The sequence below is a fragment of the Myotis lucifugus genome, unplaced genomic scaffold (assembly GCF_000147115.1).
Source record: "Myotis lucifugus unplaced genomic scaffold, Myoluc2.0 scaffold_408, whole genome shotgun sequence".
In the NCBI taxonomy this organism is placed as follows: domain Eukaryota; kingdom Metazoa; phylum Chordata; class Mammalia; order Chiroptera; family Vespertilionidae; genus Myotis; species Myotis lucifugus.
Window position 1 is genome coordinate 348,636 of NW_005871456.1, and position 17,029 is coordinate 365,664.

The 17,029-nt window shown below is 49.3% G+C and overlaps 1 protein-coding gene across 3 annotated transcripts; it reads right to left on the reverse strand.

The window, feature by feature from the left end:
• Positions 1 to 10,232: 10,232 nt before the first annotated feature.
• Positions 10,233 to 16,648, reverse strand: KRBOX1 (KRAB box domain containing 1). 3 transcript variants are annotated; one of them, XM_006102295.3, is made up of 5 exons: positions 16,353 to 16,648; positions 14,691 to 14,772; positions 11,812 to 11,938; positions 11,173 to 11,274; positions 10,233 to 10,499 (listed from the first exon to the last, which is right to left on the reverse strand). In XM_006102295.3, exons 2-5 carry the CDS (start codon positions 14,721 to 14,723, stop codon positions 10,387 to 10,389), a joined length of 375 nt encoding a protein of 124 aa, XP_006102357.1. In that variant the 5' UTR covers positions 14,724 to 14,772; positions 16,353 to 16,648; the 3' UTR covers positions 10,233 to 10,386. The 3 variants fall into 3 exon arrangements, with proteins under 3 accessions (XP_006102357.1, XP_006102355.1, XP_014323148.1); XM_006102293.3 differs by having other exon boundaries at positions 11,173 to 11,277; XM_014467662.2 differs by lacking the exon at positions 10,233 to 10,499 and having other exon boundaries at positions 10,815 to 11,274.
• Positions 16,649 to 17,029: the final 381 nt, after the last annotated feature.

The following is a 17,029-nucleotide window of genomic DNA, read 5'->3' on the forward strand; positions in this document are numbered from 1 at the left end:
GGGATCCAGGTTCTTGTGTAGGCATGTTTTCATTCTTCCTGGGTAAGTATAGGATTGCTGGGTACACAGTAAGTATGTGTTCACCGTCAGAAGAAACCGACAGACTGCTTTCCCTGTGGCTGCGCGGCTGTGTGTTGCCCCTGAGCGTTCCTGTCGCTCCGCATCCCGGGCAGCACTTGATACTCTCGGGGTGTTCTGTGTTTGTAGCTATTCCAGTGCGTATGTCATGGCTGTTCTTTTCTTCACTTGACAGAATCCCTGTCCCCGGTCCTGGAGCCTCCCGGGCCCCCTCACTCCTCAGGCTGGGGGCATCCAGCACGAGGATCCCCCTTCTCATCAGAGCACGCAGCTCACGGGAAAGAAACACTTCTTTGTGCTTTCCTCTCCCCTGAACCTACTACCTGCTCCACTCCACATACGCACCCACACAGGCGCACACACACAGGCGCACACACACAGGCGCACACACAGGCGCACACAAGCAGTATCACTAGGCTGCATACTCCCCGGGGGGCAGAGTCTGTGTTATTTTTGGTTGTACCTTCTGCCTGAGCACAATGTCTGGCTTAAAGCAGGCATTTTCTGATGGATGGATGGATGGGAAGGCAGCAGGGAGCGAGAGGGAGCACCAATATGCATTCATCATAGATTGTGCATTCCCCTTTCGTGGCCTTCTAGATGTGGCCACTCAAGAATTCCAAAGCCATGGGCAGTAAGACTCGTGCCCTGCCCAAAAGAGACACGTGTTCATCAAAACCAGGCAAGGCTTGGAGACCAGCACGAGGCCCCTACTGTGTCCTCATCTCCCTGCACCCCACGTCCCCTTGCCCTTCCTTCCATTCTCACCCCTTCACCCTGAATTCACCAGCTGCTACTTAAAGCACCTCCTAGCTTCCTCTCAGTCAGCACTTCTGGAGCCATCAGGCCAGGCCCTCGGGAATATGGCCAGACCCAGGCCACTTCCAGGACCAGGTGTCTGTGCTGTGTGCAGGACATAGAGGTCCACACAGAGAAAGGCAGCCCGGAGTCACCCACAAACCACTGCTGCATCCTCGTTCTCAGGCCTGTAGATGCAGGCCAGTGTAGACACCTCCAACAATACAGGGATTGTGCCCCACATGCCCCAGATGGAAACACATTAGCAGTCACATCACAAACCATCCAGGCAAAGGCAGCTCAGGTGGTGCAGCACCGGGGACTCCAGTAGACCTGTTTCCACGTTGGTACTGTGCATAGAGAGGGAGGGCTGGAGCTCCCGGCCTCCTCCGAGGGGGTTGTCAGCATCTCTGCGGCCCGCCTGAAGCACGGTTCTCCCCCTGGCCCCTGAAACAGCCAGGGCCCTCATTTCTTTGTGAGGTCAATCCACCCTCCACCCCCAGTCCTAAAATACACTGTTTTAGGACCAACTCCTGCTTGGTGTGGTTGTGCCAGCGGATTGTTGAAAACCCTCTGCTCCCAGCCAGCCCTGTGCTCACCTGGCTCGTGTATGCAGCAGGAGCTGCAGGTGAGGCGGGTGACCACACAGAGAGGGTATCCGATTCCTTCAGGCTCAGCCTAGATTGCCAGTTCTGATTCCAAAACCGGTTTAACTTCATGAGGGACTCAAATGCCAACGTTAGACCCCAGGGGCTGCCGCTGAGAGGGGGCTGCCTTCCCACCCAGCACGGAGGCCCAGGGAACAAAGCCTGGGCCAACCTCTCCGCACTCTGGGCCTTTCCTGCCTGGTGAAGAGAGAGGTTTAAAGGAGCAAGAACACTGTTCTAGAAGAGGAACTGTCTGCACCGGATCCACACATACAGAAGAGCCCCAGAGCACCCCCTCGGCCGGTACTGAATGGAATGCTGGTGACTTCCGTAGGGTCTGCTTGACTGTTTGCTTTTGGTCTTGACCAAAGGGAAACCTATTTTTGTGGGACCTCGGTAAAACCCGCATTCTTCTTCTAGCACCTTTGGGAGCACCAAGTGTTTTCACCTCTGTGATTCCATTTGCTCCCTGAAACAACCGATTTTATAGACGAGAAGTCTGAGATTCAGAACAGTAGAGGGCTTGCTCCGAGTCACACACAGCCTAGTCCGGCACAAACCTCATTCAGACTCAGGTTCCCTGCCTTTTCCCCGTCACTCCACGCCGCACCCAATGCCTCAGGCATGTGAAGAGGCCACTGTGTCTGTGAGGGGACCTGCACACGGACGGAGCGGGGAGAGGAAGAACTGAGAGACCCAGGCCCCAGGCCAGAGTGACCTTCAGGTCACCTTCTTTCACCTGGACTCTTCGCCTGGAGACTGACTCCCCTCTGAGCTTCACCTCCAGCCATTTTAGCTCTTGGTTCTTTCGAGGAGAACTGACCCATGTGTGGGCTCTCCTGGGGCCCCCGTTTCCCCTCATGGTGCCTGCCTGATGACATGCTGACAGCACAGAACGCAGGCAGACCGGGGACGTGCCTCCCACACCCATGCTCCGGCCCTTGCGGGTGGCTAGCTGCGGGAAAATCTTTGATGAAGAGGCTGAAGCAATTAGTTCCCGTGAGCTTGTCTGACTTCCACTTAGCCGGCGCTCAGAACCCCATTTCCACGGAGAGTCAGAAGCTGGCCATGTGCCACTGAAAACAGCCCCAAGTGGGAAGTCCACAGCAGGGAGACGATTATAAAAATCCTGGTACTGATTAGAAGTATGGTTATTAGAAATGTGGGCGTGGAAACTCGCTTTGATAAAAGGTGAAGTAAGACAAATCAGGTTGTGAAACTGCATGTTCGGTATGATTTCAATTCTTTAAAATACTACTCAGAGTAGGAAATACATCACAGCGATAACCATGGTTACCTGGAGAAAGACGTTGGCCGCAAGGCTGTCATTTATACATCCCTCAACAATCAGGAAGAAAACTTTTTTTTTTAATTTGTCAGTAAAAGTTTTAATTTATCAATATTTTTAATCCAAGCTCGGAGTCTTTGGGACACATCAAGTCTCCCTCCATTACTGTAAGGAGAGATGGTGAGTGCCCCAATCTTAGCTCTAGAAATATACACACCAAGCCTTGGCACAGACGCATAACCCCTTCAGCAGAATAAAAAATGCCCTCAGGCCCTAACCGGCGTGGCTCAGTTGGTTCAGTGTCAGCCCATGCACCGAGAGGTCACCAATTCAATTCCCTGTCAGGGCACATGCCCGAGTTGTGGGCTTGATTCCCAGTAGGAGGCATGCAGGAGGCAGCGGATCAAGGTCTCTCTCTCTCTCTCTCTCTCTCTCTCTCTGCCATTACTCTCTCTAAAATCAGCAAAAACATTTTTTAAGATGCCCTCAGGTCTTGCAGCTCAGTGTTCACCTTTGCAAAAAGACATTTAAGGAATCTAGACTTTTAGTTTTACATCTCCAACTGAGGCTTTCCCATCTTATGTACCTTGGATCCATAAAATGATGGTGTGAAGGAATTACTGGATAAAGGCTTCCATATTCAAACAAGTTGGGGACGTTTTAATGAGCTTAAGGAGTTTTCTCTATGGCAGGGCTCCCCAAGAGGGGATGTAGTATACATTATTTCCCAGATGAATTTCCCCCCAAACCTTCCATTTCAGAACTTGTGATCACAGAGCGGCAGCTCTACTGGTGCAGGGATTACCAGGGAGGTGCGTTTTGAACCCCAGCCTTCCAGCCCTGTGGCTCTCAGTCCTGGCTGCACCCTGGGATCACCTGGGAGCCTTAGAAAAATACCATGATCTGGGCCCCCCCTGGATTTGGTCTGGAGAACAGACAGAATCAGGGCTGGAACCCCATCTTCCCCACACCATAAGCTGTCCATGCTAAAAAGAGCCACCACCAGGGTTGGAGTTCGACTTCCACATTATTCACACATCATCCATTTTTGGAGTGCAATGGAGTCTCCATGAACATCTGGTCCAATCTCTCATGTTACAGAGGAGGATTCCCAGCCCCCCACCTCTTCCTTTGCTGGGTCCAGCCAGTGCCTGGCTGCCCCTGGGGCCCCAGGCTTCTGGACCACAGGACCCTCCCTTCCTGCAGCGGGAGAAGCAAAGGAAGCCTTCAGATCTCAAGGCCATTTGCTGCCAGAGGTTGCTCATTGGGCCCCTCTCTCTGGCAAGTGGACCCTGACGCAGTGACATCCTGACAAGTCCTCCTGACACAACCCCAGAACTGAGGCTGAGAAGCCAGGAGCGGCTGGCTCAGGGGAACAGGAAGCCACACTGGCAGCGGAGCAAATCCATGCCCCTTCGGCTGCCAGAGCAGGAGGCAGGCACCTTCTCCCCTCCCTGCACTCTACCCCCACCGCAGGGCACCTGACAGGCTCTGCCATAGACACCTTAGAAGCTCAGAGACTCCTGCACACCAGCAACGGCCCTCTGAGTGATGGCCTGGGCCTCCACTCTCTTCTGGCAACTCTCTTGCCCCTGAACAGGGACTTTTGCAGGAAAAATCTCTACACTTGTGTCACATTCTGTTTCTTCAATCGCTCCCTCTTTTCAACCTTAATTTCTCTTTATCTGCTTTGAGAAGAAAACTTAGGAGGACTGAGGACAAGGTGTTCCTCAGGGGTGGGCAAGGGGGAGATGGAACACACACACACACACACACACACACACACACACACACGCACGCAGCCTCATAAGCACCCTTCCTGAGCCCCCAGCTCCTGTTGACCAGCTCTGGGCCTCCGGACCAGGACACCCTTGCACAGGGAGCTGTTCTCCCACAGACCCTCCATCCCACATAGAATCCTTAAAGCCCTTCTAAAACCCAGGCCCACAGCGACACTCCCTGAGAAGTATCTCCCGAGCTCCAGTTTGCCCTCTGAGCATGGGTGTGGGGAGGGTCATCCCAGGAACTGAAACCCCACAGGGCAGGGTGGTGGACTGTGGGAGCCGGTGGGGTGGGACCTGCATAGCTTCTACCTGAAACAGAGCTAATCAGCAGCTGCCCCAGGGGAAGCCCCTTTCCCAAAGCTGCAGGGGGGCTGTAGCTAAGCTGCCTCGGTCCTGTTCTCAGAGGGTCTGACCACCTTTTCTGCTTGCTGGTGTCTGTGAGCTCTGTCAATGGAAGAGGGGCTTTCCCACGGTCCCCAGCCTCATGAATGACAGCCCAGACTGGCCTGCGCTCCCACACCTGTTCTGTGGTCCTGGGAGGTGGAGAGGGGTGGGAGCCAGGCATTGGAACCTTACCAGGGCCAATGTGATTCTATGGTAATAAACGTAAGGCAGCACTTTTTAACATTCAAACGTGGCTAAGCTGTAGAATATAAAATTCACATGCATTTGCCAGGGGAATAAAGCGACGTTAAGAGGTCTCACACATCTGAGGCTGCCTTGGGTGCCTGCCAGAATCCTCTCCTCCCCCGGCCTGTGGATCGGATGGAGTTTGTGCAGAGACGAGAGGAGGTTACGGAATGTCCGGGTCCACAATGAAAGCCCGGAATTAGGGTCCTCCCCACCAAGGGAAGCAGCAAAGCTGAGTGCCCCCGTCCTCGGTGCAGACATGAAAGGCGCCACTGCCCCCACGGAACCTTCGGGGAACAATTCAAGCCCGCAGGTCGCAGGCTGCGCAGGTTCCCATGCCCACAGGGGTGCATGCTGCAAGTGGCCACCTGTGTGGGAGTCCGCCCCACCCTTCCACCGCGCTTCCCCTCCTGCGATTCCTACCATGTCCCCCACGATGGCTGGACCCACTCCTCGGTGCTCAGTCGGCTCACCAGCTCATCCTGCCACCCCGGCCGCCCCGGCAGTGGCGTGCCAGGCTTCCCTGGATGTGGGTTTCCAGGACCAAAGGTCCACAGCTTCCCAGCAGCCAAGTGGCCCCTGGACAACTCCTGGGTGTGCGATGTGCGCTGGGATGCTTGCGGGTGGAGTTGATAGAGGAGGTCTGGGCAAATGCACGTGGGATCCGCGGGAGCCCTCCCGTAGCCTGGAGCCTCCGCGATCAGCTAGGAACGTTTGCAGAGTTTGCAAAGTCCCTGCGGCAAGTCCTGGCCCAGCCTCTCCACTTCCCCGAAAGCGCGGAAGGGGGAGCTCCTTTCACAATAAAAGCCCTGCCTGGGGCAGCTGCAGCCGCCTAAAGCGGGGCCCAGGTGCTAGGAAGGCACTGTCCTGCCCTCCAGGGCTGATAAACCAGGGCTGGAGGCAGGGGGCACAGCTCAGGGCCTGAGCGCATCCCCAGATCCCGCCTCCCAGGTGTGCAGATGCGCTGCAAGCCGGCAATCTGGAGGGACCTGCTGGGAGTCGCCAAAACCATGGTTTTCCTCTCCCCTGGGGACCCTGAGACTCTGAATCAACATGTCTACAGTGACCTCTGTTGTGCACTTTCTCATTCCCTGTCCCCCTGCTTCCTTCTCTCCATGTATGCAATCCAGGGAACATCTGCCAATAATGTTATTTGAATGTCAATAACAAGCAAGAGGTACCACCGTGTTGAAAACACTCTGGCTATCTCCTCAAGTTAAATATCCACGTGCTGTGACCCAGCAAACTAGACCTGTGCCCAACAGAATTGCCTACAGATGTGCACCAAAAGCCAGTAATGAGAATGCTCATAGCAGCATTATTCTCAGTGATCCCCAACTGGAAACAATCCCAATATTCAAGAGATATGAGTGAATACATCAACCAAAAGACATGTAAAAGGGTATTCATAATAACTTTTTTCACAATAGCCCCAACTCTGAAATCACCCAAATGTCCATCAGCCAGTAGTATATCCAGTCAATGAAATAGCAATCAGCAATTTGAAAAGGTCACTGCTACATGCAACAACATGAATAAATCTCACAGACAAAACGTGGGGAACGCAACTAAACATAAAAGTATACACATTGCCCTAACCAGTTTGGCTCCATGGATAGAGCGTCAGCCTGCGGACTGAAAGGTCCCAGGTTCGATTCCAGTCAAGGGCATGTACCTTGGTTGCAGGTACATCCCCATTAGGAGGTGTGCAGGAGGCAGCTGATCAATGTTTCTCTCTCATCAATGTTTCTAACTCTCTATTCCTCTCCCTTTCTCTCCGTAAAAAATCAATAAAATATATATTTTTTAAAAAGTATACATACTACCCTGGCTGACGTAGCTCGGTGGTTAGAGTGTTGCAGGTTTGATTCCCAGTCAAGGACACATACCTGGGTTGCAGATTCGATCCCCACCCCTGGTCTGGGCATGTGCAGGAGGCAACCAATCGATGTGTCTCTCTCACATGATGTTTCTCTCTCTCTCCCTCCTTCCCTTCCACTCTCTCTAAAAATCAAGGGGAAATATCCTTGGGTTAGAGGATTAACAACAACAAAAAGTATAGATACTAGATTATTTCCTTTCTATGGAAATAGAACAGATAACCCTAACCTATAGTATGGAGTAGAAATGGTTAACCCTGAGAAGAGGTTGGCTGGTAGGAAGCAGTGGGAAGCCTCCCGGTGCTGTCTAGTCCCAGGCACAATACCTCCCACTGTTGGCCTCCACTGAAGACTAACTTGCTATTCACAAGCTTGCTTATTCTCCCTTAGCAATATATGGCGACCATTTCCATGTCAACAGAAGTAACTCTCTTTCATGAATTTTAAGTTGCTGTTGCCTTATTTTATTAAACATACTTGTAGGAATCTTGTCTCCCTAAGTTAGTTATAAATGCTGCAAGGGCGCGGCTCCACCTTACAGAGCACATGGAGAAAGAGAACTGGGGACCCGTGGAAACAGTCAAACCTGGGTTTAAAACGGAATCTCGCCTGTTTGGGCTGTATAACCTGGGACCAAAAGATGTACCCATCCAGCCTGTTTCCTCATGGACAAAATGGGAATGCCTACCTCGTGAAATGTGTTAGAGATTTTTAAATAGACAGTGAATGTAAGGAGCTTAACACCTCACAGGTGCTCATCAGATGGCAGCTCTTCTCTTCCACCCTCACCAAGGGCTTGCTCACAGAGCCCTCGAAAAAGCTCTGTGCTGGGGGTGGGAGCGGCTGGAGGAGAGGTCAATGAGGGAAAAAGGAGACATATGTAATACTTTAAACAATAAAGAATTTCAATTAAAAAATAATAATGAAAAAAAGGGGGGAAAAGAAAAAGCTATGATGATCCCTTACCTTGTTCCTGTACCCAAGCAGCAGTCTAGAGGATGAATGAAGGGCTGCATCAATGCAACATGCTTCCCAATGCCAATCACTTCTGCTCCAGGTCAGCCGGCACTCTTCAGCTGACGACATCATTTAAGATCTGAAGATGAATTCTGAGCACTCGGGTGATGCGTATCTTAAATGGCTCTCAGTCACGGACAGCGATCTCCTTGGAGGAAATGCACTGAGCTTCAAGGCTGGCAGGCAGGATCTGCCCCATCCAGGCTGGTCCCAGAATCAAGGGTACACAAGAGAAATGTTTTAAATAATGTGGATTTGAAGAAGTAAACAGCACCACCGTGTGGTCAACATTCCATGTGGAAGCTGTTCTAGGCCTTGATTCGGTCTTGAGTTCTTCCTACTTACTAATAACCCGGCTTCACAAGGGTGGAGACAGAACTCAGAATTATCCTATGACCCAGCGAGTACAGGGTGGGAAAAAAGTAGGTTTACAGTTGTTCATATGGAAAATAATACAGTAATTAATAACTACTAACACAAAAAATAAACTGTTTGGCGTACTCACAACTACAAACCTACTTTTGTCCCACCCTGTATATATCTAGAGTATGTACCCACAAGAAATGAAAACATACGTCTGCATTAAAACCTGTACACTAATGATCATAGCAGCATTATTCATAACTAGAGGCCCAATGCACAAAATTTGTGCAAGCCTTGCGGCCGTGGCTGCCTCAATCCCTCCCTCACAGCTATAGTGGCTGCCTGGATCCCTCTCTCGCGGCTGCAACCCTGGCTTCATCTCAGAACGACATCCATAAAGATATCTGTCTAATTAGCATATTATGCTATTATTATTATAGATGCCCAAACTGTGGAAACAACCCAAATATGCATCAACTAATGAATTGATAAGCAAAATGTGATATTATCCATCTAATGGGTAGTATCTATATATATAAAAAGCCAGGGACCATAACACGATCACAACTGGAACGACCAGAGATCAGAACACCGCGGTCCCTCACCCAGGCCGGCCCCACCCCCAGCAGGGACCCCCACACCGATTGGTGACGTGGCCGGCCTGCAAACCACCCACAGCCCCTCACCCAGGCTGGCCCTGCCCCCCCTGTGAGGACCCCACCCCACTTGGGGGCGTGGACGGCCTACAAACCCCCGGTGGCCCCTCCCCAGGCCGGCCCCGCCCCCCAGCCGAGACACGCCCCCAACCTCAATTGGGGCGAGGCCAGCCTGCAAACCACCCTCGGCCCCTTGCCTCGGCCAGTCCTGCCACCTAGTGGGGACTCCCCACCCAGATCCGGGGCCCCCATCAGGGCAGGCCAGCCGGTCCCCACACATGCACCAGGTCTCTATTCCTATATAATAAAAGGGTAATATACAAATTGACCCTAAAGGTGGAACGTCCAGAACAACCACTGGACCAGTCACTATGAGGTGCACTGACCACCTCTCGGTTCCTTTCCCCAGCCGGCAGGCTCCGATCACCTGATGGCGAACAGGGAACTGGGGGTGGGTGGTGGGGGATGCGGGCGGCACCCCACACACAGAGGGCGACCCGCGGCGGGGGCAGGGCCAGCGAGCAGGTGGGAATAGCTGACCTCTCAGCCCCTTTCCCCAGCTGTCAGGCACCGATCACCAGATGGCAAAAGGGGAGCCAGGGGTGGGTGGCAGCGGGGGGGTGGGGTGGCTGTGAGCAGCCAGCGAAGATGGCCCTGACCACAGGCCAGGCCTAGGGACCATACCTGTGCACGAATTTCATGTGCTGGGCCTCTAGTTCACACATAAAAGGAATGGAGCACTAGCATGTTACAAAATGAAAGAAACTTGAAAGTGAAAGCCAGCTGAACATGACCAGCTGAGTATGATTCTATTAATATCAAATATCCACAACAGGCAAATCTGTAGAAACAGAAAGTAAATAAGTGGCTGCCTAAAATGAACGTGGGGGGAAAGAGAAATGGTCAGTGACTGCTAATGGATACAGGGTTTCTTTTTTGATAACAAAAATGTTCTAAAAGTAGACTATAGTAAGCTTACACGAATCTGAATATACTAAATACCACTGAGCTGTACATCTTAAATGGATGAACTGCAGAGTTTGTGAGTTATACCTCAATAAAGCTGTTTTAAAAAGGACATGAAAGCAAGCTTTGTATATCAACATGAACAATTTTAATGAATGAAAAACATTCAATCTAGGAAATGCATGTGTCAGCAGAAGAAGAAAATGCATACTTGACATCATTTAAGATGGCTCTTAAATCAACTCCTTACTCTGAAAAGTGGTATTTAAATGTAAGGAATTAAGCCTTTGTCCTGTCTTCCCAGAAGAGTTGATTCCGAAGAAGTTTTAATTTTATGGCATGTGACATCATTTTAGCTAAGTGGATACATCTTCTTAATTTTGCGCTGTATCCTAAAGGGAAGGAAAAATCAAAGTATCTGTAAGCTACCTTAAAGTATTTCAATAGAAAAAATAGAATTTTAATATATTAATTATCATGAAAAGCAAAAATAAATTTTTCTAACTGTTCTGTTGGTTAGTGGACAAGATAATAATACTACACTGAGTTTACCAATTTTGTAAAACTGAGGGAAACTGGGAAAAAGTGATCACACATAACCAGACAAGTATTTATTATTTTTTAAAAATTTTTATTGTTGAAAGTATTACATATGTCCCTTTTTCCCCCCATTGCGCCCACAGCCCGCCCCTGCCCCAAGCCTTCACCACCCTGTCTGTATCCATGGGTTCTGCATATATGCATACAAGCAGACAAGTGTTTAGAAAAACGTTTCCACATCCCCAGGGATAAAAGCATCCCAGTGTGTGAAACGCTCAAGCAGGGTGTTTACTACAGTGTAAAGCAAGCATGTCAAACAGCCGCTGGGCCGCATGCCTCGTTAGATGAGTTTGACATGCTTGGTGTAAACGGATAGGAGCAAGGAATCACATACCAGTCAGAGTGTGAGCAAGGATCCCAATGTACTCCATGATGCTTTCCACAAAAAACACACATCTCTCATGTTGATGAAATAAAAGCAAAGGAAGAGACACCGCTGGCAAGGGCACCCCTTGCTCAACTCACCTGCAAGGTCTGCTTTCCAACTCTGACCTTGTGGATTGATGAAACATGGCTCTTTCCCTTGTTCCAGCTGAGAGATCAGAGCTGGTTTGAAACTGGGTGATGCTGCTTGAAGGAAAGAAGACACACACAAAGGTTAGAGGTCAAGAGGTCAACCTCAGCCTATGGCTACAACTGAGTTGTAGCCAGAGGTGAGGAGAGCAATTCCTGGGTGGACTGAGCTAGAGGTACCCTAAATAGGGGTCCTGGGAAGAAGCCTCAGGATCATGCTCCCAAGGAAACCTGTAATACCCTGGGAGGCAAATTTCTATTTCAGGGAAACAAAATGTCTTACCTTCTTTGCTAGGGGATGGAAAATTCTCACTGGGGGAAAACAGACACATGGCTCCTAGGAGCAACTCCCACAGGGAGAATGGGGGGCCGAGTTCTCTCAAGATAATCTGAGGTCTCAATGCTAGGGTGAGGGTACCCCTCTAAGGCGGGGAGGGAGGGTAGCTTTTATGGTGTCTGTCCTGTAGATCAGACACCGGGGCTGTCTGTACCTGGCAACTCTTGACATTGGCATTTGGGGTCAGCTACTAAGTGTAAGAGAGCCCTTTAACTTCTGAGGGCCCAGGCAGAGACCCACGGCAGAGGCCTTACCTAGGGAGGCCACAGCCGCATAGTTCTCTAGCATCACATCCCTGTACAGGGCCCTCTGAGCAGGTCCCAGGCTGGCCCATTCCTCCGCAGTGAAGTACACGGCCACATCCTCAAAAGACACCAGTTCCTGAAACAACAAGTTGCTGCTCTTCCAGGCCTCAGGACTTTGGTGATGGTCAACACTGTCAATGAAAGGCCTGGGAAGGGCACCTACAATGGTATGTATTTAGTATTGCCTGGTGAGTTTTTGTGTAAAATTTGGAAGGTGTGGGGAAAGCGGATGCAAATTAAAGGCAGCCAGAGTTCAGCATACTTTCCCAGTTAGAATCAAATACATGAGCTTCCAATATAAGTGACCTCTAAATAGACTACTATATAGGAGCTGGGCTTGAGCCTGAGCGTGAAATTACATATATAATAAAAGCAGAACTGCCGGGGTCCAGCCCCAGCGGTCCAGGGGTTCCCAAAGGTGTGGACGGCGTTGGCGAAGAATGAAGGACAGAGACAGTGTTCAGATGATCAGCATAGTCAGGTTCTTCTTCATTGTCCTGTTACAGTTGCATATATACTATCTGATTCTATAAGCATGCCTGTATAGTTACATCATAGTATGTTTTGGGTCCTCCTTTGACCTTTTACAGTTCCTTGTTTTCTTATCTGACCTTTGCTAAAAATCTTATCTCTATCTAGCTCTGTTGATTTTAATCGTATCTATTGTCTATGTTTCTACATTCTATTCTAAAGGTTAGTCTCTGTGTTTCATTATAAGGGCTAGTTTGTTATTTCTATTCCAAGGTCATTATTCTACTGCTCTACTGTTAAGCTATAAGGAAATAACTGAAGGAGATTTTCCTATTCTATGGCCTAAGTAAAGGTTATGTTCTTTTAGCCTTGCTGGTGGTCTTCCTTGGGACTGCCCTGCGTCGGCGGATTTTTAGGGGCATAGGCTTTGGTACTTTCTCTGGTGGGTACACCCCTGGGGATGTGGGCCTAGCAAGTCCTAAATTTATTGCTAACAGTCTTAGTCTAAGTTCCTCATAAGTAGTACACGGTATTTCTGTAACACTAGGGGGTTTTACTGATTTATTCCCTTCCCTAGTCCCATTAATCCCTAACTCCAGGGAAACATTCCCACCTGTGGAAACAACCTTTCTCGGGGAGGTGGCCCTGGTTAGAACACATAGCACTAAGAAGGGGAGCAAACATATTAAGAACAGTATGCCATATATGCCAGGTCCCTTGGAACATATGCTGTGGAGATGTTTCTTCCCTCCAGTGACTGTGTCAAGCAGCAAGGATGGAACGGCTTCCGGCAGAGAACTAATATGGAACTGGATATGGCTGACACCTTAGCTCTCAGCCCCTCCCCACTTTGTAATAGTTGGTGATTATTTGGGGTGCTCATTTTACTGTCATTTCCCAATTCTGCTTTCATCCCAGTTCTTCCCTCATTCTTGTCTCCTTGTCCACTACCCCAGGCACAGAGCTCTCCGATTTGTCAATGACTCCCCACCCCCATGCAAAGGTAGTGAGGTTGGAGATCCAATAGGAAAACACTGCTTACTTGGAACAGGCTAGAGAAAAATCTGCTTATCAAAGGACACCACTAAGGGAGTGAAAAAGCAAGCCAAAGGCTGGGAGAAGATATTTCATAACACATATAGCTGACAAAGAACTCATATCCATAATACAGAACTACAACTAGGAGAAAAAAAATGACATATGATGTATTAAAAAATGGGGAAAATAACTGAACAGGGACTTCACATAAGAGGAGATCCATGTAGCCAATAAACATATGAAATAGTGCTCCATATCACTGGTTGTGCGGAAAAGGAAATCTAAAAACGAGTTAGCAATAACGAATGACAAGTGTTGCTAAGAATGTGAAACAACTGGAACTCTCAGGTACTGCTGGTAAAAATATAAATTGGAACAACCATTTCAGAAAATTGTTGGGCAGCATCTACTAAAACTAATCAAATGTATACCCTAGTAATTTGACTTCTAAAGACGCACCCAAGAGAAATGAGCGCCGTGTCCACCAAAGGGCATATACAAGAATTTTCACTGCATTCTATTCACTGCATTCTGAAAACAATAAAAATATCCATCCACAGAAGAAGAAGAATGAATAAATAAAATGTAATATAATCATATAATGGAAAACTATTCAGCAATTAAAAAGGACTGTTATGTGTAAAGTTCATAAACACATTGGTGAACAAAATGAGGCAGATACAAAAGAATACATGTTGAATGATTCCATTTACATGAAGTTCAGGAACAAATAAAATTAAACTACGGTGACAGAGGTCAGAATAACAGTCAACTTTGGGGTGGACTGCTTGGGATGGCAAATGATAGAACTTGTGGTAGTGATAATGTTCTATGTCTTAATATGAGTGATGGTCATACAAGTGTGTATATATATTTTTAAATATGTTTTCTTTTAACTGATTTTAGAGAGGGAGGAAGGGAAAGGGGGAGAAAGAGAAAGAAATATCGATTGGCTGCCTCCTGCACACTCCCTATTAGGGATGGAGCCTGCAACCCACCCTGACAGGGAATCAAACTGGCGATATTTTGGTGCATGGGACGACACTCAACCGAGTCACACTGGCCAGGGCAGGTGTGTATATTTTTAAAAAGTGAGCTATACAGTTCAGATTTATATTGTAGATAAATAATACCTCACTGAGAAATTTACATATTTTATATATATAAATGTTACATGTGTATATACATGCATGTATACTTATGTATATACAAGTTATATGAATGTCCATGTGCATATATATATAAGCATACATGCATATATAAATATATGTGTGTATACATATATGTATTCATGTAGAAACAGAGGAAACCCAGCTCACCTGGGGCCCAGCTGTTAAGGACATTGCTGTCATTATCTGACCTCTTTTATTCGGGTCTTGAGGAACGGTTAAGCCTCAGGAGCTGAAGGTAAAGAAACAAGCATTAGTAACAGTAACTCTACTGACCATAACTCCTGCACCCATCTGATCCACCCTGTTTTGAGGCTCTATCAACTGTTACTCATCAGTTATTGCCTTGTGTCAGTGACAATACACATCTCACAGTGGCCAGACAGCAGACATGCTGCTAAACTCATGGAGGGTTTAAGTCCAAGGGTAACCAAAGCAGTGATTCAGATTGAGTAAATGGGTACCCCTTGTAGTAGCTGTGTCCTCCAATTCTCTTAAATGATGATATTGTCATCATATCTTTGTAATAAATGTCCCTTGCAGTGGATACTTAATAATATTGACATATTAAACAAAATAATTTAAGCAAAAAGGTCTGATCCATATTGTTGACCTAAAAGTAGAATGGCAGCATTGGCCACCCTATAGCGGTTCTCAACCTGTGGGTCGCAACCATCGGAAAACACATATAGCATATCAGATATTTCCATTACGATTCATAACAGTAGCAAAATTACAGTTATGAAGTAGCAACGAAAATAATTTGATGGTTGGCGGTCACCACAACATGAGGAACTGTATTAAAGGGTCGTGGCATTAGGAAGGTTGAGAACCACTGCTACAGAACATTCCCTTCCACTTCTTCCCATGGGGAAAAGCACAGCTAGGGAGCTGAAGCACAAACAAAAACCCAATGGGGAGCGAATCACAACCCAATCAATACACTGCCCTAACAGGACCAACGGCTTAATCCCATTGATCACCAACCTCAACAGTTAGGTTAAGACAATGAGGAAACGTTAAGTGGATGTAATGACAAGAGAAATAACGGATGTTATTTCTTGGTCCAGAAATCTTTCCCTATCTCCAATACTGTACATAGGTAATTTCATGCCAAACACTGGACACACTGGACATTAGGTGCTTGATGGATATGACTCGTCATGAGATTTTTGGGTGTTTTTTTTGGGGGGGGGGGATTAAACATTCAAATGAGCCAATCCAAATCCAGGACTCCACATTCTCCAATTTGTGAACTAAGTAGCCTCCATTCCCGAGGGGGGAGGGGGAGGGAAGAGGGAGGGGGGAGGGGGGAGGGAGAGGGACCATTTCAGCACTGCCAAGGCTTTGCCTGCTCTAGGGACACTAATAAGCTTCCTGATGGGGTTGACACCAGGCCAGGTGAGTAGATAAAAGTGATCACAGACCGGCCTCCTGGGACCACCTGGAGCGGGAGAAGAGACGTTAAGGTGGACACGGGCTGGGGGTGCGGCTGGGTCTCCGCAGCCGGGACGAGAGGGGCTGAAACGGCCGAGGGACCTAGTCTCTGTGGATAGCGTGTCCTGGAGCTCAATCAAGACTTTTTACGAACCTCAGTGTCAACGCCCCTCAAATTCTATCAGTTCCCAAAAAGAATAAACAGGCCGCTGGCTGTGCTGGGGACGAGAAACCAAGGGGTCGGAGCCGAAGGTGGGCGCCCCCTCTCGACAGGATGGACCCGGGGGTGGGGTGAGGACCCGGTGGCAGCAGCCGCCGCTCTCGTCTCCCCGCAGGGCCTCCCCTTCCTGCTCGGGCCGAGTCAGACCCGCTCACCCTGGGCTCTGAGCGGCCTACGCAGCCTCCCAACGATCAGAGGTTTTGCACGCGGCCCGCGGGTGCTCCCAAACCAAACTCTCTGCGCGAACAATGGCGGCGCCCCGGAAGTACTTCCTCACACTGACCCGCCGACCAAACCGTCCCTGAGAGTCCCTCTAGTAACTGGAGGACCCCGCATCTCGGTGGTTCTCCTAGTTCCCGCGAGACGAACCTAGGAGACGGGAGGGCGGGCAAGATGAATCTCGTCTTCTTCCCAGCCTCCAGCCCGAGCCCGGGTCCGGCACCCGCACCACCCACCTCCTCCGGAAGGAGGCGGAGTCTGAGCGGGAGCCGGAAGCCAAGCTTTGGTTCCGTAGCTGCGGAGCCGCCTCAGTAGTCCCGCCCCTTGGAGGCGGAAGCCACTTCTGGAAACAGACTGGCCCATCCCCTGCGGGATGTGTTTTCCTCCCGTGGGTGGGCCCTTCCCTTCAGGGCCTGGAAGAGCGATCTGGAGCCTGGAGGGGGGTCGAACGGGGCTGCCGGGCGACCCTGGACGGGGTGGAGGCCGCAGCACAGAGGAACCTCCGAAATGTTTGCTGAATAAATGGAAGTCGAGGAACGGAGTGGCGATCTTATTCTATATCCAGAAGACCCCCCGCCCAAAGGATGTCAAAAAGGCAGTGCTTTTTGGTCCT

Excerpts from the sequence above, each read along its gene's own strand:
- KRBOX1 (XM_014467662.2), bottom strand. The coding sequence starts at position 14,723 with ATGACAGCAATGTCCTTAACAGCTGGGCCCCAG. Across the intron at positions 11,939-14,690 it reads CCTTAACAGCTGGGCCCCAG|GAACTGGTGTCTTTTGAGGA; the intron begins GTGAGCTGGGTT and ends TTGTTGTTTCAG. Across the intron at positions 11,275-11,811 it reads TGCGGCTGTGGCCTCCCTAG|CATCACCCAGTTTCAAACCA; the intron begins GTAAGGCCTCTG and ends TCCTTCAAGCAG.